Below are 27,701 nucleotides of genomic sequence, written 5' to 3' on the forward strand. Positions count from 1 at the left end.
TGTGATTGTAGAAAAAACACACATAGAAACACGCCAGTGCTCTCCAGATAAATACTCCTCATGAAAATCACACACCAAGTTTTAGAAGGTTTTTGGTTTTTTCCACTTTATTTGTTGCACTATTCCAAACATACCAAACCTCTGTCAGACGGTGTGGGATGTACCACAGTTATGCAAATAACTCCAATATTATGATAGTTTAATTCTTCCTTTAAAACAGACATTTGGGCTACTGCAAATGGCACAGACCTACAAAATATGAAGGAAAGAAAAATATACATCTTGTACAATGTTTTCGGTTTTTATTATTTATTTTTGGGAGCACTTGGTGACATGTTTTAGGTTTTAGAAAGGCCAAGAGATGAGTAAGCAAATGAAACTAAATGTTTTAGAGCAATTCTTGATCAAAAAAAAAAAAAAAGCAAGACCCTCAGCAGACTTAGGAATTTCAAATAACTGTTTATTACAGATGAAAAATTCTGGACTTAAATAAATTTGAAGCTTCTCATTAAAAGTGCTAAGAAATTGCAGGAATTCACTACTAAAGTGCAAGTGAAGCCTGAATCTTTAAATAATCCGGAATCAGTCTGCATGATAAAGGGATGACCTGTGCACTAAGAAAAATTAAAGTACAGATTGCCAATGGGAGAGGTTTAAAGCTGCAGTCTTATGCAAGCACTTGGATACCTTTTGCAGGATTCTGCACAGAATGGCAGGTGTCACTTCCTATGAGAATTAGAACAGTCCACATTCTCCACCTTACTGTGGCTTTTTGTAGACTGCTGCTTCAAATGTTCTTTTTTTATGCAAGTTTTCACAAGTGTGAGAACTGCTGGTCTTGTACACAAAGGGCTTAACTTGCATCTATACTGTAGCATAGAGAACATATGTTGCAGTCCCTGCAGCTTAAATGTTTGCAAATGGAAAACCATTGATCTCTATACCAAATGCTGAGTCTACACAGACCACAGCTCGCAAAAGCATCATTCATAGTTTGTGAAGCATTCAAGAAATGGTTAGTGTGTATGGTTATTGCGTACACAATAGAGATCAAGGATTTTTATATTCAACAAGAGCTCAAACTACAGGGACAGCAACACAGAAACGGTGTCACAGGCACCTAGAAATCACAATGAGTATCTATCACTTAAGTGTCTATTACACTACAATAGAAAACCATTGCAAGTATACGTTATGGCAGCCACAATAAGTCACTGAATCGTTTTTTCTACTATAGCTGTATATTACGTAGCTACAGGACAGTTTAATGGATTTGCTTTCTCATTGTTTGGCTCCTTCTGTTAAAAATTGTATGCAGTTTTCTGTAAACGATTTTTTGTGGAACATTAAAATAAATCCAACACCAATAACAATATTTGGAACAGAAAAGCATCCAGATGTTGCTGAACCACAAGTTCCAGCATTCCATGCTTCTCAGCAACTGGGACCTGACTATCAAGTAACAGCTGGGGAAGTATTCAAGTTGTCTTAGCCTGGTTCATGAGAAACTAATCACTCGATCTTCACAACTTCGAGCACTCCCGGGAAAAAAAAAAAATGGCCGTTCTGAACGCAAAGTACCAAACATATTACAAATGAATTGTTCTGATGAATCAATGTAATCCATTGGTGTGCATGCATGCGCGTCCACAGACATAAAAAGGTGGCTGGTACTAGCAGTAAGGTAGACAATGATGGGTAGATGGAGCCCTAGGACTCCACAGAGTGAGGCTGCCGCTGAGTCTCCTCCAGTAAAGGAGATTATAGCAGAGAACAAAACAAACCACCATAAGGGCTCTTGTGCCGCTCTGGGCCAAACGGTAAAACACAAATGCATATTTTTCCATTGGTTCAGCTCCAATATTTTCTTTTTACAGTATTAAGAGGAAAAAAATGATACTTATACCCCTCCCCTTTGTGTGTGGTGGTCGCTTAATTTACATTTTTAATTAGCTTTATTTACAGAGCAGTTTTTTTTCCATCAGTCTCCAGTATGGTCTAAATAGCATTGTCACGCAGGAGTGCTGTTTTTGTTGTGTTTTTTTTCCTTTTATGCAGAATCCTAAAAATACCAAGATGACGTGCTGTTTGGGAAGGGGAAAGCGGGGACAGCCTCTCTCAGTTACTCAGGAGTAGTTCTGTCGCAGTTTCTACGTCCCACGCTTTTGATGACAAAGCTGCTATTACTGCATTCTGCACAAGGAGAGTAAAAAAGACAGTATTAGGTTTAGGCAAGTCCTCATATAAAAGCAAGAACAAACAAGGCTACAATTAAGGTGCTAAACTTATTATGTAGGTGTCTGTGACTGTATAAAAACAATTGTCAAAAAGGTGTCTGAATAAAAAGAGCAAAACGCACTAAATTAATAAATATGCCTGGCGAGGGAGGCATGGAGCAGGGCAAGAACAGCAGGGTGGGGAGTGAGTCCAAACAAAGGGATGGGGCAGAGTCTGAGGTAAACTATACGCTGGGCGCAGAGTGAGTGACTATATACACTATTATATATACACATACAAACACACACACACACACACATCTTTGACACATACTTACACAATGACATATACACACTAATATATACACACACACTAATTATATAATATATATATATATATATATATATATACACACACATATATATATATATATATATATATATATATACACATACATATATACACACACACACATATATATATATATATATATATATATATATATATATACACATACATACATATATATACATACATATATACACACACACACATATATATATATATATATATACACACATACATACATATACATACATATATACACACACACACACACATATATATATATATATATATATATATATATATATATACATATACATACATACATATATATACATACATATATACACACACAGATAGATATAAACAATAGCAAAAAAGGGCCAAGAGGAGAAATGCTATGATGTTTATAAAATAACTAACATTAGGCACATTTAATCAAACACTCGTGTTAGCATCCTACATTTATACAAATGTGGCTTCTAACAAGCTTTCTTCTGCATAATAATTATCTTACTTTATAAAAACAAGTCCAGTCTGAAAAGGCCAGACTGGCAGTATCTGCAATGCGATTGTAGAGAACGCACACAATACTTACTCTATCAAAGCCCATGGCACAAAGGTTCTCTATTTTTCTTGTGTATTCTGGACTAGTGACAGGCGCTCCTGCGTATACGTGTGCCCACAGCCGAGCTGTCTGTTTAAACATTTCTGGATTTTGCTTGTACTAGCCACAACAAAGGGGGAAAAAGAACAAAAACAGCTGTGTCAGCATAAAAACAAAATTTTTAATGGAAAATCGTTTCTTCAAGCATATTGCAGATTTCCCTCTTTCATACCAATGTGGGCATGGCTTTTTCACACTGGATGATTTGTCTTAAAAACAGAAATATTTGTGAAACCCAAAAAAAAAAAGCTGCCAGCAAGGTGTGTATGTAGTGGGCAATGTAATCAGACAATGTTACTTATTTATGGAAGACTATGAATCATAAGGTTTTGTACATTTAAAAACAAACAAAAAAATAAGCGTTATGGTATAACATACCTTTGTTAACTCTCTTTCTTTGAGGTCCATTGGGTCCACAGGAATTACCTTGGGGGTATGTGGTTGGGGTGATCCAGGCACCAAACAGTTACAAGCTTTAGCTCCCAGGAGGCACTGGGTCCTCCTCCATATATACCCTGCCCTTGGCTACAGGCATTCAGTTTGTTACCAAGCCCAAGGCAGGAGAAGGAAGGACAATTGTATCACAGAAACACTAAGAAGAGGGAATCATTGAAATACAAAAAGAAAAAGATTACCCAACAACCACCAGGTGCGTTAGGGTGGGTTCCCTGTGGACCCTATTGACCTCGTAGAAAAAGTTAACAAAAAAGGTATGTTATACCATAACTTATTTGCTTCTTCAGGGTCCATAGGGTCCACAGGAATTACCCTGGGAGATGTCCCAAAGCAGTTCCCTTAAGGGTGGGGATGCTCCTGTTTAGTAGAAAGGAGAATCCAACACCCAAAGGAAGTATCTTGAGAGGCAAATTTATCAAATGCTTAACTTTTGAGAAAAGTGTGGACGGAAGACCACGTGGCTGCCTTGTACCATTGTTCAGCAGAGGCACCACGATGAAACGCCCAGTGCTGTCACTGTTTGGAACAGAGAGATCAGCTGTGTGTAAGCTTCAGAAACAGTCATACAAAGCTACCTAGCCAGTGTCTGTTTGTTAGCTTGCCAGCCTCGCTTATGACAGCTATACCACACAAAGAGAGAATCCGATTTCCTAATGGAGTTGGTGCGATCCACGTAGATACGTAGTGTGCATACAAAATCCAGAGAAGCTTCACCTACAGAGGCCTGAAGGCTGGAATTACAATTTCTTCATTTACATGAAAGCGGGATACAACCTTAGGAAGGTAACCCGTCCTGGTACAAAGAACAGCTCTATCCTGATGAAAAATCAAAAAGGGAGAGCGACAAGAAAGGGCTGCCAAATCAGAGACCCTGCGGGCAGAGGAGACAGCAAGAAGAAAAACGGTCTTCGCTGTCAACCACTTAAGGTCTACTGATTTTAGGGGTTCGAAACCCTGTAGAGACCTGAGAACCAAAGACAAATCCACGGAGCCACCGGAGGGATAAAGGGAGGCTGAACCCTCAGAAAACCCTGAAACAAAGTCCTAACATCAGGCAGCAGGGCGATCCTTCACTGAAACCAAACAGAGTGCAGATGCCTGTACCCTCTGGGAGCCAGTCTAACCCAGCCTGAAGAAAAGCAAGCACCCGGGAGACCCTAAAAACTTCAGGATCATAATTTTCTATGCTTACACCGTGGAAAATACAAGTGCCAAACTCTGTAATAAATGAGGCAGATAAAAGGTTTCCGTGCCCTAAGCATCGCCTGAATTACAGAACTTTTAAAACCCTTGGCTCTTAAGATGGAAGATTCAAGAGCCACGCCATCAAAGACAGACGAGGAAGGTCTGGATGCAGGCAGGAACCATGTGTCAACAGTTCCAGCCTTAAGGAAGAGGCCATGGAATGTCTATGGAGAGACCTTGAAGGATGGTGAACCAATGGCGTCTGGGCCAAGCAGGGGCTTAGTATTACTGTTCCGCACTCCTGCTTGAATTTCCTGATGACCCTTGTGAGAAGGGAGAATGGAGGAAAAAAAGATACACTAGCTTGAAGTTCCACTTCACTGCTAGAGCGTCCACAAACTCGGCTGCAGGATCCCTGGTTCTGGACCCGTACCTGGGGACTCTGTGGTTGTGGCCTGAGGCCATGAGGTCTACCTCTGGTACTGCCAATCTGTCCACTAGGCTCTGAAACACCTGTGGATGAAGAGCCCACTCCCCAGCGTGTATATCCTGCTGACTTAGGAAGTCCGCTTCCCAATTGAGGACTCCTGGTATGAATACTGCCAAGATTGCTGGAAGATGACGTTCTGCTCAGACCAGAATGTTTGACACTTCCGCCATGGCAGCCCGACTTCGCGTGCCTCCCTGATGGTTAAGGTAGGCTGCTGCGGTGGCGTTGTCAGACTGTACCTGGACAGGCCTGCTCTTCAGTATATCCGGTGACTGAACGAGTTCCAGGATGTTTATGGACAGGAGACATCTCAGATTTGGGAAACTCAGCCTTCACAACCTTCTGGCGTTTAAACACCGGAGCATTCCTAAGCTCTGGCACCTCACTATGTTTAACACAGCTTTGACCGCCCGCCCTAATCAAGGAGGGAACATCTGCTGTTGGAAAATAGTCCTCCTCTACTGAGAGAGACCATTGAGATGAGCCCTGTATGTCCTCACACTCAGAAGAAGATGCATCAGAGTCTGCAGACTGGACGAATTGATAGGTGAACTTCTGTTTTTAGGCTGTATCGGCCTAGCTGCTTGCAGCGTTTGCCGAAATGCAGCAGGGGACAAAGCCATACTCTGACAGTGGGCATAAACATCCATCCAGGACGGATGCATAGGAGGCATAAACATAGTAGGTTGTAGCTGTAGCATAGTAGGGGCCGGGCGTGGGAGCAGATAACCGATTTACAACCTGTGCCATGATCTGGGAAAATGAATCATAAGGGGGATCCTGCCGAGGAGCTGGTAGCTTTGACTGATGTGGTGACTCCTTGAAACAGTGACCACATAGTCCATTCAGTATGAAATTCTGAGGGGACAAGCCAGTCTGACAGGCCACATATGAAAGCAGCACAGGGGCTTTCGCCTCCTGTTTTTCATTTTCTTTGGACATAATCTCTGTAATGTTATGCAAAGTAACAAGTGTTTTACACCCAAAATAACCCACACACCTGTAGCAGAGGCCTTATGAAGTGAGACAGAAGTGATGGTTATAACAGACAGTTATTGAGGAATAAAAAAGGCAGTATAACACACTGCAGATTTACACAAGTCACATACATACACTAATATATATATATATATATATATATATATATATATATATATTATATATATATATACATACATACATACATACACACACACACACACACACACACATACATATATATATACAATAAACTCTTAGTCGACTACGAACAGCACACAAGGCTGAGTAGGATATCGAGCTCTGTATAACATGGCCACCCAAGGAGAGATATACAGGGAGACTGACCAAACCTCCTGAGATCTGCAGCCACCGAGAGGACCTGAGAGTGGTCTCTGGCAGTCTCATATACAGGAAGGCAGGGAGGAGCAACCCAGATGCGGGAAACCTCGACTCTGGACCAGTGTCTGGGTTTGTTTTATTTTCCTCAGCCTGCTCAGATTATATTTATATCAGACTCTGAAAGCAGGGTGGACTGAGGAAGATGGTGAGGTCCAGTTATATGCTTAAACGGCTGATGCCTAATTCGCCTGTAACATCTGCAGATAGGTAGATGCTAAAAAGCCAGATTCTGAACTGAGTGGACATAATCCTCCATCCAGGAGGGATGTATGAGAGGAGGAAACATAGCAGGCTGTAATCACTGTGGGAATTCTAAGTGGGAGGCAGTGTGGGGGCTGATAAGTGGTCCACTAACTGCATCACAACCTGATTCAAGGTGACCCTTGAACAGGTGCTGGCAAGGTGGACTGTTGTGTATAACAATCAATCAATCAACACACAGTCCATCCTGTATGAAAACCTGAGAGGCCTACTGCACAGGGTTTACATGAAACCAGCCCAGGGACAACTGGCTTCTAATTTCCTAGTCCTGGGACCTAGGAAATATTTGAAAGTAACCTACAAGTAGTGTAGAGTTAACAATACCAAGTTAACCCCTTCACAGGAAAAATAAATAAAAATAAAATATGAAGCACTTTCTAACCCCTTACACCGGCAGTTTGGGGATTAGGAAGAACCAAAAAAGTAAAAACACTTTTTCAACAGTAGCATAAGTCACATAAAATCTTTGCAAAAGGGCATTAAAATCAATTACCTAAACCCATCAGTTTGGTAGGATCTACCCGCATATAACATTTTGCAAATAGGCACTAAATCGTGGTCATATTGGTAGGATATACAGTCAGGTCCATAAATATTGGGACATTGACAGAATTTTCAGATTTTGGCCTCTATTCACCACCACAATGGCTTTAAAATGAAACAAACAAGATGTGATTTAACTGCAGACTTTCAGATTTGATTTGAGGGTAATTACATCCAAATTAGGTGAACGGTGTAGAAATTACAACGGTTTCTATATGTGCCTCCCACTTTTTAAGTGGTCAAAAGTAATGGGACAAACTAAACAATCCTAAATCTAACTTTCACTTTTTAATACTTTGTTGCAAATCCTTTGCAGGCAATTACAGCCTGAAGTCTGGAACGCATAGACATCACCAGACGCTGGGTTTCATCCCTGGTGATGCTCTGCCAGGCCTCTACTGCAAATGTCTTCAGTTCCTGCTTGTTCTTGGGGCATTTTCCCTTCAGTTTTGTCTTCATCAAGTGAAATGCATGCTCAATCGGATTCAGGTCAGGGGATTGGACTTGGCCATTGCATAACATTCCACTTTTTAGCCTTAAAAAAAAACTCTTTGGTTGCTTTTGCAGTATGCTTCGGGTCATTGTCCTTCTGCACTGTGAAGCGCCGTCCAATAAGTTCTGAAGTATTTGACTGAATATGAGCATATAATATTGCCCGAAACACTTCAGAATTCATTCTGCTGCTTTTGTCAGCAGTCACATCATCAATAAATACAAGGGAACCAGTTCCATTGGCAGCCATACATGCCCACGCCATGACACTACCACCACACTTCACTGATGAGGTGGTATGTTTTGGATCATGAGCAGTTCCTTTCCTTCTCTTCCCATCACTCTGGTACAAGTTAATCTTTGTCTCTGTCCATAGGATGTTGTTCCAGAACTGTAATGGCTTTTGTAGATGTTGTTTGGCAAACTCTAATTTGGTCTTCCTGTTTTTGTGGCTCACCAATGGTTAACATCTTGTGGTGAACCCTCTATATTCACTCTTGTGAAGTCTTCTCTTGATTGTTGACTTTGACACATATACATCTACCTCCTGGAGAGTGTTCTTGATTTGGCCAACTGTTGTGAAGGGGTTTTTCTTCACCAGGGAAATAATTCTTTTGTCATCCACCACAGTTGTTTTCCGTGGTCTTCCGAGTCTTTTGGTGTTGTTGAGCTCTACGATGCGTTCTTTCTTTTTAAGAATGTTCCAAACCGTTGATTTGGCCACACCTAATGTTGTTGCTATCTCTCTGATGGGTTTGTTTTGATTTTACAGCCTAATGATGGCTTGCTTCACTGATAGTGACAGCTCTTTGGATCTCATATTGAGAGTTGACAGCAACTGATTCCAAATGCAAATGTCACACCTAGAATCAACTCCAGACCTTTTACCTGCTTAATTGATAATGAAATAATGAGGGAATAGCTCACACCTGTCCATGAAATAGTTTTTGAGTTGATAGTCCCATTACTTTTGGTCCCTTTAAAAGTGGGAGGCACATATTGAAACTGTTGTAATTCCTACACCGTTCACCCAATTTGGATGTAATTACCCTCAAATTAAATCTGAAAGTCTGCAGTTAAAGCACATCTTGTTTGTTTTATTTCAAAACCATTGTGGTGGTGAATAGAGGCCAAAATCTGAAAATTCTGTCAATGTCCCAATATTTATGGACCTGACTAAGTGCAATGCATACAAATAGGCACCGAATCACAAGCAACAAAAGTTGAAAGGATTCCGGTGTTATACACCTTTTTAGGAAAAAGGTATACTCCGAGATAGACCAAATCTCCCCTCAGCCAGCACTCAACTGCAGCTGGGCGTCACTAATTAATTAGGAGAGAGGAGGATGGGCAGCCCAGTCTTCACAAGTGTATGTGTAGTACAATTTAACCACTCACCTGCAGCTGGGGGTTAATTTGAGCACATCCCTTAAGATGGGCATATACTACACAATTATCTGTCAGATATCGGTCCAATCTGGCTGGTTGGAATGAAAATCAGGTAATGGCTGGGAGCAAATGACAATATACTATTTGCTCACAAACATTGGAAACAGACAAAAATGACTGTTCACACAAATTGGTTAAAACACACAAATTTAATCAATTTGAAGAGTTGTTTTTTGCCCGTTCTTCAGTGTTTAAAACTACATGATCGACTGTCATTTGCTCACATACATTATCAGGTTTTCATTCCAATCAGCCAGACTGGACAGATAACTGTATCGTGTATGCCCAGCATAAGTCATATAAAGGTAACAATGTAATGTGACCACCTTCACAAATATCTAGTAAATTGGAAGTACAGTTATAACAGTTTTTTCAGAAAAATAAAGGCACTATAACACAGCAAAACTTAATGCATTTAAGCAATATATTTGCAATAGGTTCTTAATCAACTACAAAAAGCACAAACAGCTTAGTAGGATATTGATCTCTGTATAACCTGGCCACCAAAGGAGAGGCATACAGAGCCATGATCTGGGAAAAAGAAGCCCAAGGTGGTTCCTGCCCAGGAACTTTTAGGCTGGCCTAATGTGGCGACTCCTTGCAACAGTGACCACATAATCTATTCTGTATAAAATCCTGAGGGGACAACCCACCTGACAGGCCATACATGACACCTGCTCCTGCTCCTAGTTTTCTTTGGACATAATATCCCTAATGTTATGCGAAGTAACATAATACAATACAATGTGAGTGTTTCACACCCAAAATAACCCACACACCTGTAGCAGAGAGCTTATGAGGAGAAACAACCATGATAGTTATAACTGACAGTTATTCAGGAATAAACAAAGGCAGTGTAACACACAGCAGATTTACACAAGTCACATACATTGCAAAATTCTATATACATACATACATACACATACACACACACACACACACACACACTAGCAGCTCTTAGTCAACTACGAACAGCACACAAGGCTGAGTAGGATATTGTGCTGTGTATAGCCTGGCCATCCAAGGAGAGGTATACAGGGAGGCTAACTAAGCCTCCTGAGATCTGCAGCCACCAAGAGCACCTGAGTGTGGTCTCTGGCTGTCTCATAACAGGGAGACAGGTAGAAGCAACCCAGATGGAGGAAACCTAGTCTCTGGACCAGCATATGGCCTGCGGGAGGGGCCCCCGGGGGAAAGAGTACTTCCGCTAGGCTGTATGGATCCGCCGGGCTCACCGACTTATACATGGCCACCGCCATTATCATCCCCGGCTGTCAGGAGAATCTCATGTCCCAGTGGTCTAGTTGGGGAAGCAGTTTACCGCCGGAGGTACAGACTGCCACATGGTTCCCCGCCATCAACGGCCCGCGGGGAGCAACCTTACCTGCATCCCCAAAGTCTCCGGCTGCAATCCTGGGCTCAGCGCTCACTCCGCTATTGCCCGCCGAAATTACTAGTTCCCTCACAGGTGTTGCGGTGCCGGCGGGGGTAGAGTGAGCAGCAGCACAGGCATTAGTGCTGCTTACTCATAGGAAAAAAAGAAAAACTTGCTTGGGACTGCTGAAGCAGTCCCCTGTTCACCGGGTGCACTCCTGCGCACCAAACAAAAAACTGCATGCCTGTAGTCAGGGAAGTGGTATATATGGAGGACCACCAAGAGCATCCCGGGAGCTAAAGCTTGTAACTGTTTGGTGCCTGGAACACTCTCCAACCACATACCCCCAAGGTAATTCCTGTGGACCCTATGGACCCCGAAGAAAGTTAATAATATAGAGCCACAACATTAGTCTCACCTGATTGGCCACCACTGCGTCTTGTGGGTCATCTGGTTCTGCTGCAGCCAATAGGGCTTGCAACGATAACAACACTGTTCTTAAGGTCATGGCCGCTGCCCTGAGGGGACATAACAATGCCTTCTGTTAATGCTACATATTTAAAAGGGGAGTTCAACTGAGCAAATCAATTGTGTATCACATCTTACCATTGGTCTTTCAATATGTCCAAACATATGGCTCCCGTAACCGAACTAATATTTGGATGCCAGATTTTAGTAATAAATCGCACCTAAAACACAGACACATAATTATAGCTAAAAGCCTGTACTGTAAGTTTAATTTAAGTAGATATCTATCCTCAGCAATATCACCTTATTATAAAATATATTGAAATTAACATTATAAATACTACATTTGGTATCATAATTGCTATTAAACAAGGAGCTGGTTTCATTTTTCACACAAGTGAAGTAACCAGGTCTATAAATGCTTCACATGGATTAAAAGTTGCCCAACTACATTTAATATATACACCAATAAAGGTCATGAGATATAACATGTTTATATGAAGACAAAAAAAGAGCTAGAACAGATGTCTACTAACCTTCGGAGGATTAAACGGGTATGTTTCTGGTATTTTAATTTCTAATTGATATCGCCCACCTGTAACAAAACAAATACAGTTTATTACATAATTCATCATAGTAATTTATAAGTATTTATAGGATTTAACAGCACCTCAGAAAATACTGACAGCAATTAGTATGGTCATTACAATACCATAATGTCCCCATTCCTGCCCGGTACATCAGTAAAGTAACATACAGAGGGCGATTCTCTTGAGATTTGACAGAATAAATAGAAAATGGAGAGAGCTGTAAAGAGAAGGGAGTCTCTGCTACTATCGTAAATGCAGTCACTAGTGCTGAGCAAGCTCAAATCTCCCAAAATGCATTCACTGTTACCTGTACGTCCACATATAAAGGCTCTTCATTCCCCCGGCACTCATCTACACCAGCATCTTCATCTCCGTTACATGTGAGTGGAACATACAAAAGACAGACCAAGTGGACCTCTGTAGGATCATACGTATAGGCACTGATTGTTACATCTCTGTGACTGCAACCTGCACTTCCCACCTCCATACAAGGACAGTTTCAGCAGTGAAAGGGAACACTACAAATATTCTATGTGACAGGCGTATGTGCATACCCAGAATTACTGACCAGTCTCTGGCACAGCGGGCGCATTCCCCTTATTCATTACACTGATTTGCTTGGCAGAAAATAAGAGTGAATGCATTTTGATATGATGCCTTTGGCTCTAGTCTAGTAGGAAAACAAGGTGTACGAAAGTCACTGTGGTGGGTGCCAGGAAAGGAGGCATCAGCCGGTAAAAGAAAGTAAACCATCTTAATTACCAAGCTGTAGAACAACCATTTTATACACAATGTACCAAACCCTACTGTGGTATTTGGAAAGCCCAGTTAGGTGTCCTCATACACCTAGCCCTGATAAGTCATGCGGCACAAAATGGCTGACACGATTGTGCCGCCAGGTCCTGTGCGATTAGTTTTGCACAAAGCATCTTTTCTGCCCGAACATGCATCTTAGTCGCAAACGGGTGTGACAAACTGCTTCATTACTGCACTTATTAATAGGATATGCGACACTTGTATATCTGTGTGTGACAGTCTGTATATGAAGCACAAGGCAACTTGGTGCAGAAAAAAGCTGCATTGGACTTTGTATATAGATTCAAACTCAGTCACACACAGATATACAAGTATCACATATCTAATTAATAAGTGCAGTCTCATGTAGTGCTTTATCACATCCAGGTGAAAAAGACGATCGACGCAAGCAGAGTCAGACGGGACCTGGCGCGCCGAGAAGTCCCGTTTGGCCCAACTGGATCAATAGTGTATGAGGACACATCTCTAAGCCTGGGCAAAGTTATTAGATCAGTGTTAAACCCTATTAAGGACCTGAAGAGATTGGTAAAGCTGTACTAGGGTGCAGGTCAGAAACAAATTTACTGAGGACATTGGGCCTGATTCAGAACGGACTGCAGCTGCGTAATTACACGCCATGAAGCTGCGAAAATATGCTAAGGTCTGCCAGCACTAAGCCAGCATAGAGGCGGCCACTGCTGCCTTCTCACATCCGTAACACCTCACAGTCCTGCGTATACATCGGTACCATCGGCCAGTCATGCACAATTACAGCAGGTCTGACCAGTCTCAGAATTTGCAAATCTCGTCGCACGCAGCGAGTACTGAAGCTAAGTAAGCAATCTCAGTGACTAATTTATGCAAGTCCATGTAACGCCATTAAACGCCTGCGTTGCTCCAACAACATCCCTGTCACCACCCCCAAACGCTCACGGCCTGTCAAGGACTTTACTATGGATTCCACAGTGTGTCCATAATCGCAGTGCGATCGCCGCGCACGTGCAGTGCACAACAATTGCCTGATCTGCGTACGCAATTGCAATTGTGATCCATGCCAAATTAGGCCCATAGTGCCCATTTAGATCTTTACTACAGCGGTGCTAGCATTGGATAAACCACCACAACAGACTTAAAGATGGCATAAAACAAGTCCGCTCTTTTCCTGTGAATAAGTTATTGGCGCAAAGTGTACTGAAAAAGGGTCTATGGAAGTCAGTGGGGTCCTGCACCTCGCAGCCTCTACACATGGTGCCATATGTGGAAAGCAGTAATCTGTAGAAAAAAAATTATGCAGATACTGAAAAATACCATTATAATGGGAAGGGCTGGGACCTGGGACTGATCAAGTTGGAGGAAAGTAAAAAAATAAAAAATAATAAAAACTATCTTCACAAGGAAAACACTTCACTTACTGGGAGATCCAGTGTGACAGCTATAAAATATGGGGTAGAAACACAATCCATGTAAAAAAGGAGTGGGGGATAAAAATAGTGCATATGCAGTGTTCTCCCTAGGCTCTTTTCCGCGGGCGCATCGCCTGTCAGAAACGGCCTACCGCCCGCCACTTTCCCCTGCCATCTCCTGCTGTGGAACGCTGGCCTCTAAAGTGACAGGAGGCTAAAGAAGATTCCGATTGCTTCAGAGGCAAAAGTTCCCAGTGATGCAGTGCGCGGGTGACGTCATCCACGACGTGAGGAGCCTGCCCCACGTGCCTGGTGGATCTAGTTAGAACCAGTCAGAGCGAGGCAGCAGGAGTGGCGAGCAAGTTTAAGGCAAGTTCTGGGCTGGGGCCGAGACCAGTCTGGGGGCACTGCCTAAGGGGCACTATTTAACCCCTGTGGCTGGGAGGAAGCCTGCTCTAGCAGGTGGATATGTTTTTGTCTTCTGTTGCCACCTCTCCCCTCAAGATGTGGTGTTTTTTTTCCCACTTCCTCCTTAATGTGCTGCGGTTTCTATATATGGAAGCACGCAAGGGAGAATAATTGGTTATTTATCTATTGGTGTTTTTGGGAGGTTTATTTTTTGGGGTTTCTTTGAGGCTGCTTTCACTACTGCTGCAGTCACACCAAACTGCCTTCTCAGCACGCCAAGTACTGACTACTTGCACAGAGCATCTTTTTAGCATCTGTTTCGCCCACAAGTGCATCTTAGTCGCAAATGGCTTCACAAGACTACACTAATTCCATAAGCAGCACTTATATATCTGTGTGCCACCGAGTCTGCATCTGTAGCGCTCTTCCACAGTAAGGTGCGTTTTGCTTAATATACAGACTCAGTCGCACTTAGATATACATGTGTCGCATATCAAATTAATCACTGTAGTTTCATGAAGTGGCTTGTTGCATCCATTTGCAACATATGCATTTTCAGACACAAAACAAAAGCTCGGCACAAGCTGAGTGTCACGGGACCTGGCAGCTCACTAGCACCGGTCATCTCACGCCGCATGGTGTACTGAGGCTAGGTGCATCAAGACATCTGTATATAAGGAACATATTGGCTCTGTAGGTGCTTATTAGATCAGATACACCTTTGAGATTCAGCAACACTTACATATGTGTTCTCATGTATTGAGCATCTTTACGCCATACGGGGCGAGAAGCCTGGCGCAAGTGAGATCTCCGAAACGAGTAGCGTACTGTATTTCTGTTTAAAATTTGAGTCTTAGTCACCTCGCAGTGAAAAGCCACTCAGTGTACTAGAGACACTAGGCTGTGACTAATCGCTCAGAAAAGGCTTTTACACACATACGAAGTCGAAGATGAAGCACAACGGAACTGGACGTGAGGAAAAGCTGCGGCTGCTCGCATCTGAGAACTTTTTACACAGCTTCAAACTCTGTCGCAAACAGTTGTACAAATATCACAAACCCAATTGGTCAGTGTACACTAGCAATGCAGTTTTGTCGCTTCAATGTTTCATTTCTGCAAATAAGATGCCTGTTTTGGGAGAAAAGAGGCCCGACTGAGTCTCCCAGGACCTGTCGCACAGAGGGACATCTCATTTCCATAAATATATGCAAACAATTAGCGGTGACGACTCTGAACGCACTTAATTAGCGCAACTAAAGGAATATATGCTTCACACTGTAATTTGCAAATCTGATTATATGTGAATCTTTTTCTGTTTGTCTGTTAGTAAATATAAGCGTTATTAATCGGCATATCAGTTAGTTTTATTAATTATATTTTAAACATGGGTTTATAACACCACATATTAACTCTAAGAATAATTGCCCTTTTTTGAGAAACTAGCTGCTTAACTTCTTTATTAATATTATGGATCACTTTTGGGTTAAATTGCAACAAGTGCAATATTTTCTGGTCTGTGTTTTTAAGCTTCTGTTGTAAAGAGGAAGCACTTAAATAAAAAAAATAACAGAAACAAACAGTAGGGACCCGCAATACTTTATCTGCATGTAAAGGGAACGCATATATGTCAGATGGTGCAAATTGACCATTTCTTTTGTGAATGTGACTGGTCTTGGCTTAGAATGAAGAATAATTTTTTTTTTTATGTATCAAACTATTACACACACATACACAGATAGGTTTGACAGATCACTTTAGTGTGTGCAATCACCCATCAGAACTTTCCATCCAATCAGGGATTCCTACCTTCATACGGTGTGTCTGGCGGACCAGCAATTTCGCCTCTCAGTTCGGAGAAGTTTTCATCTACTAGGTCTACTTTGATTTGGTTTTTGCTGGTCTTTAAAGGAAGAAAAAGAAAGAGAAAATACAGTTTGAGACTTTAATAAACCTGCTATTTATTATAAAACATGTTAAATTAACTTTACGTTTCCATGTTTGAAGCATTGGCAACAAGGAAAACATTGACAGTGCATCCAGGTGTGGAACACACACACATCTGAGACAGGAAGACCCTTTAGTAGTAATATTCACTAGTGCAGACATAGCACCCTACCTATTAAATAGGTAATAGAATACACTGTACACCTATAGGAAAAAAGAAGAGAGGGTGTGTAAAACAGTGTCATTAGGGACCTGGCATATAGACTAAAATCCTTCCTACCCCCTATGTCACATGGACATGCCCAGCAGAAGGCAGCATTTTCACCCCTTCACATGTAAAATAAATTACACATTATTTCTATACTTGTGACTGTTGGCTGATTACAACTTTTACACAGTACAATTAATATCATACATTTATCTAACAATGGAAAACTATCTTGGATAAAGAGTATTTTTATTTTGAACTCATGACATGGCTAATAGAATTACAACCAGTGTTTCCAGTATTTGGCATAAAAACAAGCATGAACTGAGAACGTGGGTCATGTCACTGGCAACTTAATTGTGTTAGCAAGATGCAAGGTTTAAAGATTGATTCAATATATTGCTCAGTAAGGGATTGGTAATGTATCCCTAAAGTCCAGTGGTGGGCTGCCTGCACCATCTGCCCAACGATCCTTCAGCTGCATCCCCCAGCTCTGTGCCCCCAGATCGGACTGGTTCACCGCTTTGTGGTAAAGCAGAGAATAGGACTGAACGTGAGCAGCTTACTTACACGTCATGTGATCTACTCTGCACAACCTGACATACCCAAATAGAGGAGGAGGAGGAGGAGGAGGAGGAGGAGGAGGAGGAGGAGGGAGGACAGCAGCGTATTCTGCACCACGCGCTCTCTACTTTATTTGTGGGCTCTGGTGGATAAGGTATTTTTAAACACACTGGGGGAGACGTAGAAAACCTTGGAGAGACCATCCTCCTCTATGTTAGTGAAGTATGTTTTTCAATATATCTGCTGTGACTGGGGCATGTACCTTTAAGGGGAAGGAAACGTTAAGTAGAGCACGATTAGACCTTATTACTTCTCTTTTACATCAAATTAAAAAAAAACAATATATTACTAAAGGTGCATACACAGCGATTTTTTGAACGATTATCGTTAACGATATCGTTTATCGTTCAATCGTTGAAAAAATCGTTCACTTTCTAAGTTAAAACGATGAGTGATTATCGTTCATGTGCGTTCACGTTTGTAGTTCAGTCAGACTGACCAACTCAACGATTTTCATTAAGGGAATATGCAAAAATCGTTTGTAGTTCCAAAAAATTGTTCATTACATTTTAAAAATATCTGACAGAATTGTTCATAAAATCGTTGGTAACAAAATCGTTGTGTGTGTATGCGCTTCAAAGTTTAGTTGAGTAATGCCATGGGATTTTGTTTTGTTTCTTGTGCTAGATAATACCATTTAAAGGGCAAGATTCAATTTTTTTTATTTTTATTTTTTTTTGAGTCCTCGACTAAGCTATTTAGTCATCGCTCCTATTGGGTACTAGTGCCCTTGGCACCCATTATTTCTGCTGGAATCCTTCGGAGATGGCGAGCAGAAATGTGAAAAGTTGAGGTGCATTTTCGTGCAACAAGTGTCATAAATCAACAATTGAATAGCTCCGTCAGGCGCACATTACTAGTGGTCGCGTAAAAAAAAAAATTGAATTACCCCCATTGTTTATATTCATCTACATACCAGAAACTCATAACAATTTAGCTAAAAACTGACACCAGGCAGGTAACGTGTCACTTTCTAGTTCTTGAATAAAAATCTATTCTAAAGTGCTTTTAAAATCCAATACAATGAGGAGAGTACATTAGTCAGCCTTTCTAGAATGTTTTACTCACATTACAGCAACCTGAAGATAACTTGCTGACTATAGTAAAAACAGGTTCTGATTCTGCCACATAAACCCATTCTCTCACAATGTAAGTGAGATTTTCTCAAATGAGCCAGACATTTTATTTTATTTATTTATTTTGTAAAGAGCCAAGTCAATCCCATTAGCCGCAAAGGGTTCAAGTTGCCGTTGCAACAGCGTTAAAACGTCGGCAACGGCCCGGCATCTCGCACCCTTCGCGGCCCACTCAGCCAAAATTCTGCGAATGTGGGCTGCCATAAAGTGCGCCCATTGCCGCGATGACTCGTGCCGGCGAGATGATCGCGGCCAATTGGATCGACCCCATGTAGTGTCAACAACAAATATTGTAGGTATTTTCAGCATCTGAACCGCTTTGTCCACATCAGAAAACACATTACAATATGACACTCAAAACTATATTTGATGGAGATCATAGAATTCCCGCTAGGCTGCTGTAGGAGGGCGCCACACCCTGCACGATTTCAAAAGGGCAGAATGCGCCCAGCCCCTTTTGGCAGCACCCTGCCTGGTGCCTTCCCCACACGCAGGTCAGTGTCCCGCGGGTGGGGCAAAGAGTGGTGTATCGATCACCACAGGAGATTAGATGCCAGGCGCATGCGCCCAGCATTTATTCACAGAGAAGGGAAAGCTTGGGGGTAGCTCGGCATGTCTAAGTCCAAGTGATGAGTTATTGTTCCTTCAAAGGAGAAACCATTACCTCAGCACTTGGGAAAGAAAGAAATATAGACACCCCTTTTTATATAGACCAGGAGCTTGGAAAACACCATTATGCCCTTTTCCATAACGTGTCTAAAGCAGCACTCCTGACAACTGTAGGGAAACGGTCAGACTTCCGGAGCTGGGGAATTTCATGCATGTAGAAGGTTGAGTAAACACATTCACAGCAACTACACCAGTGGTTCCCAAACTAGGCACCATGGCACCCTGGCGTGCCTCAGGACACTTGCAGGGGTGCCTTGGGTTTGATTTTTAGGCAGTGTGATTGGCAGTAATTAGCACTGGTTTTGCCTAGCAAAAATGTGGTCAAAAAGAAGCGCAGCCCTGTCAACCACCACATAACTGAACCTAAGGGTGACAAACGCAATTTACTTCATTTCATTTTTGCTGTATTTCTCAATAAGAAACGTTTGGCCCAGGTATGCCGTGGAAAAATTATACGCTAGGGCGCAGTGATTCGAAAAAGTTTGGGAACCACTGCTCTACACAATAATGCACTGGATGCAGCAACATGTAACAAACAACAGAACAGTAATGTGCTGCAGGAAGAACTGTGTGTAACTTATGGTAAGTCTAAATGACATTCCCAACACTACACAGACTTAAATGTGCAAGTCATGCACAGTACAGATTTCCCAGTAAGGATAGCTTAGCCAAATACATTGGTCACAAACAACACCCCTCAAATAAAAGCAACAATCAAGGAAAGTCCCAGCTGGCGTCACTCACTTTGACAGTCACTTGCATAATATTTAATAACAAACCCTATCAGAAAGCATAAGCTAAAAGTTTGTATTTTTCCAAGTGACAAATTATTTTCACTTTCAATAATGATAATATGTAATAGTCGAGGAGAAGAGGTTATGCAAAGAATATAGCTTTGTTTGCGAGCAGTTGGCAAGTTTGGGGGCACAGGTCACTTAACGTGTTATTTCATGAGTCCAATGCAGATCAAGTACAAATGTACTAAAAATTACAGATATGCAGATAAATAAGCTTCTGTTATGTAGAAGAGGGCTGAACAATGATGATAAAGAGAACTTATTAATCTTTACAGGGCCTCAGAGTGGGGCTACAAATGGCAAGCACATAGAACAACTGGTTATTGCAATCACTGTCAGAGCGGCCTGCACTACCATGCAGGGGAATTAAACAGTAATAAATCAGACCCTGTACCCCTCACACCAGTTATATTACTTCAGTTCCATGAGCAGCAATAACATCAGACCAATGGTGGGACGAATACAAATAAAGTACTATACATGCGATTGTGGCCTGTCAAAATGAAATTGGGTTTAAGCTAGTTGATTTAATTACATACATTAAAGGTTTCTTTCTGCATAAATAACTTTAGATGATACAAATTCAGTTTAAAATACAAAGTAAAAGCTGAACTTGTGAAACGAAAACATATTGTGGCGATTCAAATCAGCGGGAGGTGAATAGCGCCGGGAAATTCGCCTCAGAGCTATTCAATTCAGAGCGCTGTTTAGTCCGACTTAAGTCAGAGAATGCGGGTTCTCGCGACTTAACCTGGGTGTTTAGTTGCGAGAACCAGCATTCTCCGACTAAAGTGACGTTTGTGAGGCTGTTAGCGCCGCGCTAGACAGGCAAACAGCCTTGCGTCCAGCACTTTAGTCGGATTTCTGCTCGCACCCTCAGGAAGGTGTGAAAAGAATCCTTTCAACAGCATGCTGAACTAAATAGCTCCGGGAACTCCTTCCCGACACTATTAACAGTGTGCTGAATTGAATAGCTCCGGGAACTCCTTCCCGACACTATTAACAGCATGCTGAATTGAATAGCTCCGGGAACTCCTTCCCGACGCTATTAACATGGTGCTGAACTGAATAGCTCCGGGAACTCCTTCTCGATGCTATTAACATGGTGCTGAATTCAATAGCTCTGGGAACTCCTTCTCGATGCTATTAACATGGTGCTGAATTGAATAGCTCCGGGAACTCCTTCTCGACGCTATTAACATGGTGCTGAACTGAATAGCTCCGGGAACTCCTTCCCGACGCTATTAACAGCATGCTGAACTGAATAGCTCCGGGAACTCCTTCCCGACGCTATTAACAGTGTGCTGAACTGAATAGCTCCGGGAACTCCTTCCCGACACTATTAACAGCGTGCTGAATTGAATAGCTCCGGGAACTCCTTCCCGACTCTATTAACAGCGCGCTGAATTGAATAGCTCCGGGAACTCCTTCCCGACGCTATTAACATGGTGCTGAACTGAATAGCTCCGGGAACTCCTTCTCGATGCTATTAACATGGTGCTGAATTGAATAGCTCCGGGAACTCCTTCTCGATGCTATTAACATGGTGCTGAATTGAATAGCTCCGGGAACTCCTTCTCGATGCTATTAACATGGTGCTGAACTGAATAGCTCCGGGAACTCCTTCTCGATGCTATTAACATGGTGCTGACCTGAATAGCTCCGGGGACTCCTTCCCGACGCTATTAACAGCATGCTGAAATTAATAGCTCTGGGAACTGCTTCCCGACACTATTAACAGCTCGCTGAATTGAATCGTACTATCAAATAAATTGGAAACATCCATTTCAATTATTTAGAACAGGGGTCCTTAAGTACCATCAACAGGTCATGTTATGTTGATTTCTTTAATCATGTACAAGTGATGTCATCTAATTATACAATCTGCTTCCAGACAGAAATCCTCAAAACATGACACGTTTGGAAAACTTAAGGGTTGAGGACACTGATCTAGACAAATAGATCATGTGTTTGTAAAATGCTATATATAGCAGAAGGTATGATCATGCCAGTTGGGGAACACTTACAGCGTAAAACAGGACACAGTTTATTCTATCCACATACATTTATATCAATTCACAGGGGAAACTTTAAGGTACACACCCACTAGACAACAGGCAAAAGACTGCACGATTACAACATTGTAATCGTGCAGTCGTTTGTCTGTGATGTGCCTTCACTGAATGAGCAGTCGTTCAGTGTAGGGACATCAATCACCTGCAAACATGTTGAACCAACCTGACAATATCGTCAGGTTGTACAACATGTTTGCACAATGCTAGAGGTCTAGACGACCAGCGGGAGTGCGCATCGCTGGTTGTTTGTTTTATTTAACATATTTACTAAGCAGTGGGTTTTTGAAAACCCTTGATTTGTACTAAACATTGTGCAGCAGGAACAACCTTTTTTCTACATGAATATCCCAGCTATGTACCAACTGTAGGTTGCAGGGATAGCTGTAGCGAAAACCACTATACCTGCAAGTTAAATCCCCAGTATATAGCAGTCATTTCATATCTTTGAAAGACTCCTCTTGCGAAACGGACATTGGGCACAATTCAATTAAACGCGAAGTGAATAGCGCTGGGAATGTGCTCCTGGAGCTATTCAATTCTGCGAGAAGTTAGGTTGGGGAAGGCTCGTTCTCGCGGTATTTTATTCCTGGCACACACTACAAGCCATTTAGTAGAGCATGACTGGTTTTGAAGTTCACAACAAATGGGTCGAGATTCGATCGTTTTGGGGGGGACCGACAGAGCAATACAAATGTACGAAAATTCAGCCATTTGAACGCCCAAACTGCAGTTTCGGTAGGGCACCCAATAGTTTAGATGAGTTTAGTCGCTTTACACGGCTAGTCCTGGTGAATCTTAGCACAACAAGTAATTGGCGTACGCGGCACTTGCCAAAATAGTTGAATAGCTCCGTCAAGCGCCTATTACTTTTGGACATGCAAAAAGCAACTGAATTCTCCCATGGAGAGTTACAGGTTGTCCAAGCCTGCTGTAAGACTTAGGGGCCAATCCTATTAGTTGCGACGATCTTGCCGGCGCAAGTCATAGCGGCAATGGCCGCACTTTACGGCAGCCTGCATTCGCGGAATTTTGTTCACAGCCCCAAAGGACTGCGAGAACAATTCTGCGAATTCGGGCTCAGAGCGGGCCACGAAGGGTGCGAGGTGGCGGTCCGTTGGTGGCGTTTTAACGACATTGCAACAGCAGCTCGCACCCCTCACAGCTAATTGGACTGACCTCATGGTGTTAGCATGTCTGCAAACTTTATTTCTGTGTAGGGTTGCAACTTGTCTGTATATGCAATGAACCAAGTAGTCAAATATAATCAATACAATCAGAAAAGACAACGGACAATGAAATAAGTTATAAAATACATTGAACAAGAACAATTCCTGAATACAGGAGAATGGCAGTTCTGCTTAGTCATAGTTTCTCTCTGGCCAAATACATACCTCACTATAAAGCAAGCAGTAAAGCATGATATGATTACTGTTCTGTACTAAACAGTGTAGGTAAATAATTTTTATACTTTAAAGAGCAGGGTAATAGGTCTTATCTAGAGAAAACATTTAAATCATTTACATTAGTCACTGCCCTGCTAGTGCTTACAGTCCAACTTCTCTACAAAACACAAGAGTCAATTTAGTTATTGGACTTGTGGTATAAATCAGAACACACAAACGTTACAGAGTGCATATAGCTTGGAATAATACCCATGACCACAGACCTGCCAAGCTAACCACCGTGCCATCCATGGTGAAATGTTACAGTCAGCTCTAAAAGTTAGAACACACAGTAACACAAAGGAAAACATTTCTTTATTCAGCAGCAGGGTGGTTAGGGTGGTTAGTATTGCTGTCTGGCAGCACTGGGGTCAGAAGTTCAATTCCAACAGTGGCCCAATCTGTGCAGAGTTTGTGTGTTCTCCTTGCATTTGTGCTCAGATTACTCCTATTGTATACATACTGGCAGGCTACATGGCTTCTGATAAAAGTAATATAGATAATATAATAGATACGATAATATATATACACATACGTACACACACATATATATATATATATATATATATATATATATATACACATACACACACAGCGATATTTTAGCCGATCTGGCCGATTCCGACGCATTGGAACGACAGATCGTGTAAAATATGCCGAAATCGTGAGCCCCCACTCACAATCGCGATGCGCGTCCCCGAAGGTCGCACATCGCATCTTCAAATCTGCTGTGCTGTAGGGCAGATCTGACAATCTAGGAGGTGATGCACTGTAAAAGTCTGGATGCAGGAGAGATCGTGTGTAACATTGGCAGCTTTTTCATACCAAACCGTGTGCAGGATTTCCGAGGAGCTACCAGGGAGAGTTCAGGGGGAAATCGTGTACATCGGCTGATTGGGAACACATCGCTGTATGTGTGGGCACCTTAAACCCTAGTGTGTGTTTGTTAGAAAATTTAGACTAAGGACCAATGGAGCAGGGACTGATGTGAATCATTATGTAGAAAAGCATTTGAGCATACATGCAATATTTTAATGCAAGAAATGTAATATTTTACATCGTTCTGTCCATTTTAACTGCTACTTTTAATCCCATCAATGTGTTTGATTACACCAGACCCTTCAACGTGAGTTCTTCCACCGGTACAACATGCTCTGATACTGTACTTCACAATGAAGTCAGGATTACAGACACCTGTGCTGAAGTAGCGATGAGAAGGGTGCAGAACACAGGTGACTGCAATCCTAGATGAGGTGGAAAGTGCAGGAGCAGAGCATTGTGTACATAGCGGAAGGTGCCATGTTGGAAGGACTGTGACACTACCCCGGTAACAGCATTTGACTTTCATTTAACAATTTCCTGTCCTGCAGCTTCCAGCAATCTGTGTCTTTAGCTACTGTGGAACTACAAGTCCCAGACTGGAGCTTTCCCAAGTTGTCACTACTCCTCCCCCCCCCCCGTGGAGGGTAATAATCCCATAATGCTGTGTAATGAGTCCCCCTGGGGAGGATGAGGACAGAGTATCCAGCACAGGGTGGGAGACCTCCTTCCCTCTCACCTCCTCGCTCTTCAGCACCTCTTTGAACTCCCTCTTGATCCTCTGCGCTGCGATATTGGCCATAGCTGCTCCGGTGTCCTTGCTCTAGGCCCTCTCGGTGAAAGTGACCCCCTGCCGGGATGACTGCCTCGATGCTCCCGCCTCTTCCTCCCTGAGCTGATCCGTGTTGCTCTCTCCCGGGCCCTGGTTCCTCAGCCTCCCCCGCCCCGGAGAACGAGCCCCCGACACACAGCGCTCAACAGCAGCAAAATGGTGGCTGGGAGCATGCGCAGTGCGCTGCCCGGGCGGCCGCGGGAGCAACTTCCTGACAGGGCCCCGGGAAACGTCACCAGCGCCGGCCCCGCTACGTCACAGGACGGCAGGAACTCCTCGCCGACCGGTGAAGTCATGCCGGCCCCGTCACGTGATGGTCTCGCGGCTGTGTGTCTCGGCAGTCAGCAGCAGCACGGCTCCTATACTCTCTGTGAGCGGCACATGTTATATAAAAGGACAAGCCTAATGACCTTCATTGTCATGATTCACTCAGGGGCAGATGTACTAAGCTCTGTGAAAAATTGGAAAGTGATACACTACCAACCAATCAGTTCCTAACTCATTTTTCAAACAAGGCTTGTAACGTGACAGGAGCTGAGTGGTTGGTAGTTTATCACTTTACAATTTATCACTTTTTCAGAGCTTAGTAAATCTCCCCCTATATAACTAATTTGGCTATTTTACAGATGTGTCCTCAGCCACCTGGCATTTAGCGTTACAGAGACACTGCTGCAGCAAGCGATTCATACCATATTGAATTTTCAGTTTTTGCATTGTATCCGCACACATAGTCCCTCTCAGTATACCAGACAGACATAGGCCTCCCGGACTTTTCGCATGCCGGAGATTTCGCTATCATCGCTAGTTTTGCTTTTGGAAAAGTTTCACGCTCATCCCTGCTTTTCGCCCTATTCAATTGCAAAGGATGCGAAAACGCGTCCCGGCGAAACTCAAAAAGGTGAAAAGTGCTGTCAGATTTGGGGAAATCAGCCTGACACCCCCCAAAAGATGCACTGACATGGTGGATCACTACGAATACCCCTGAATAGCCCTGCTGAAGGTATTTGGGGTGCTTAATTGCTCTCAATTGGTGCTATTTAGTGTCTTTGCACAAGTGGTGAAGAATAGCAGGTTTAGCAGGTTTTTTCGGCAAAAATAACTAGTCCCAGCAAAATTTGGGGTACATGAAAATGGGTGCAAGCATGGTTAAAAATCGCTAAAGTGCATTTTTAAAGATCCTAAAAAACGCGCCTTCAGCATGCACCTGCAATAAAAAAAAACCTTGGGCATACTTGGGGGACCCCCTGGAGTCTATTTCGCTAGTTTTTAAGTTTGTCCCCCAACTTTGAACTTTTTCACCCCCAAACAAAAGTACTTTTTTGGGGTGTTCTAAACTATTTTCCCCACTTTTTTTGATGCAGTTTACCTTTGGGGGACTGTCCCAAGGCTGCAGGGGTGTTGTTGAAACTTTGCAACCCAAACCCTCAATTTGCACTTTTTTCTGCCTCCTTTCAGAGGCGAAGCTTTCCCGCTGGTTACAAGGCGCAGACTTTTCGCACCAGCAAATAGTCTTTGGAATTGAATACTGGGAAAAGTTCTCACCTGGCGAAATGACATCACCGGCGAGAACTTTTCGCTGGCAATTGAATACGGCCCTAAGGGCCTCATTTATCAACAAGTTTTATCATTATAAATAATCTGAGTATAACATAAATTAATATACATCTCAAAGCACTGGTAATCAGTGTTGTTAATGGTTATTATCAATTTGTCAGACAAAGAGCGCTAGTGAAAAATGTATAACAATTTATTAACAGTTAAAAAAATGCATAAATCTGAAAAATAATGAAAAGATAAAAAGAATAAATAAATATATAGACACACAGAAAAAAAAATTAAAAAACATTTTTATAAAATACCAACTGGTAAAAAAATGTGCAAGTTGGCTTGTATGAATAAAAGAGAAGAGATACACCCCTGCAGTAGGTGTCTCTTACATACAAAAAATACGATATTATACAACCATATATGCTCCAGCTCCACACAGCTCTAATCAAATAATGGAAACATAATATGTCTTTCCTCTCATACAGGAACAACATATGCTTTGGTCTTTAGAGTGTTTCCATAGAGGACAGTCTGCCTTAGTGCAGATAGCAGAGTTCGCCTGTTGGTGTATTTAACAGCAATCAGCTCTCCCACACTTGTGCAAGATGCTAATGCTTACCGCCGGCCAGCTGATGTGGAGGGGAACTCTCTCTGTTCGTTTACAAATATTCCAGGGTCGTTATGTGCCAAGGTATGGATGTTACTCCTCGAGCTCTTTTATCATTCACTACGAGTGGTAAAACCATACATTCCTACCCTCCCGGAATTCCAGGGAGGCTCCCGATTTTTTGGGTAACCCCCCGCACCCTAGGAAGAGGGGGCAGAATTTCGACGGCGATTGCGGGTCCCCATGTAGGGGGTACGGCTTAAAATGATGTGATTCTTCATTAATTGTAATTTGGCCCCGCCCCCTATTTAAATTTGCACCTGTCGTGACCGTTTACCACAAAGGCGGTGGGGCTTAATGATGCGAACCGTCAGGCCCCACCCCCGTCGCAATCCACCGGCTTCTCCCAGGCAGGAGAAAGAAAGGGTAGGCAAGTATGGGTAACACATGTTGCGTATGATAAATGATGCTCCAGC

The 27,701-nt window shown here is 42.5% G+C and overlaps 1 protein-coding gene across 1 annotated transcript; it reads right to left on the bottom strand.

Annotated features, from left to right (window-relative positions):
* Nucleotides 1-282: 282 nt before the first annotated feature.
* Nucleotides 283-25,316, bottom strand: UBE2K (ubiquitin conjugating enzyme E2 K). Its single transcript, XM_088450606.1, has 7 exons — nt 24,978-25,316; nt 16,331-16,424; nt 11,865-11,923; nt 11,467-11,549; nt 11,279-11,378; nt 3,161-3,289; nt 283-2,193 (listed from the first exon to the last, which is right to left on the bottom strand). The coding sequence occupies exons 1-7, from the start codon at nt 25,038-25,040 to the stop codon at nt 2,119-2,121; spliced, it is 603 nt and encodes a 200-aa protein (XP_088306732.1). The 5' UTR covers nt 25,041-25,316; the 3' UTR covers nt 283-2,118.
* Nucleotides 25,317-27,701: the final 2,385 nt, after the last annotated feature.

Source organism: Taudactylus pleione, unplaced genomic scaffold (genome assembly GCF_031769625.1).
Source record: "Taudactylus pleione unplaced genomic scaffold, aTauple2 ptg000520l, whole genome shotgun sequence".
NCBI classification, from domain to species: Eukaryota; Metazoa; Chordata; class Amphibia; order Anura; family Myobatrachidae; genus Taudactylus; species Taudactylus pleione.

Excerpts from the sequence above, each read along its gene's own strand:
- UBE2K (XM_088450606.1), bottom strand. The coding sequence starts at position 25,040 with ATGGCCAATATCGCAGCGCAGAGGATCAAGAGGGAGTTCAAAGAGGTG. Across the intron at positions 16,425-24,977 it reads AGGTGCTGAAGAGCGAGGAG|ACCAGCAAAAACCAAATCAA; the intron begins GTGAGAGGGAAG and ends CTTCCTTTAAAG. Across the intron at positions 2,194-3,160 it reads GTGCCATGGGCTTTGATAGA|AATGCAGTAATAGCAGCTTT; the intron begins GTAAGTATTGTG and ends CTCCTTGTGCAG.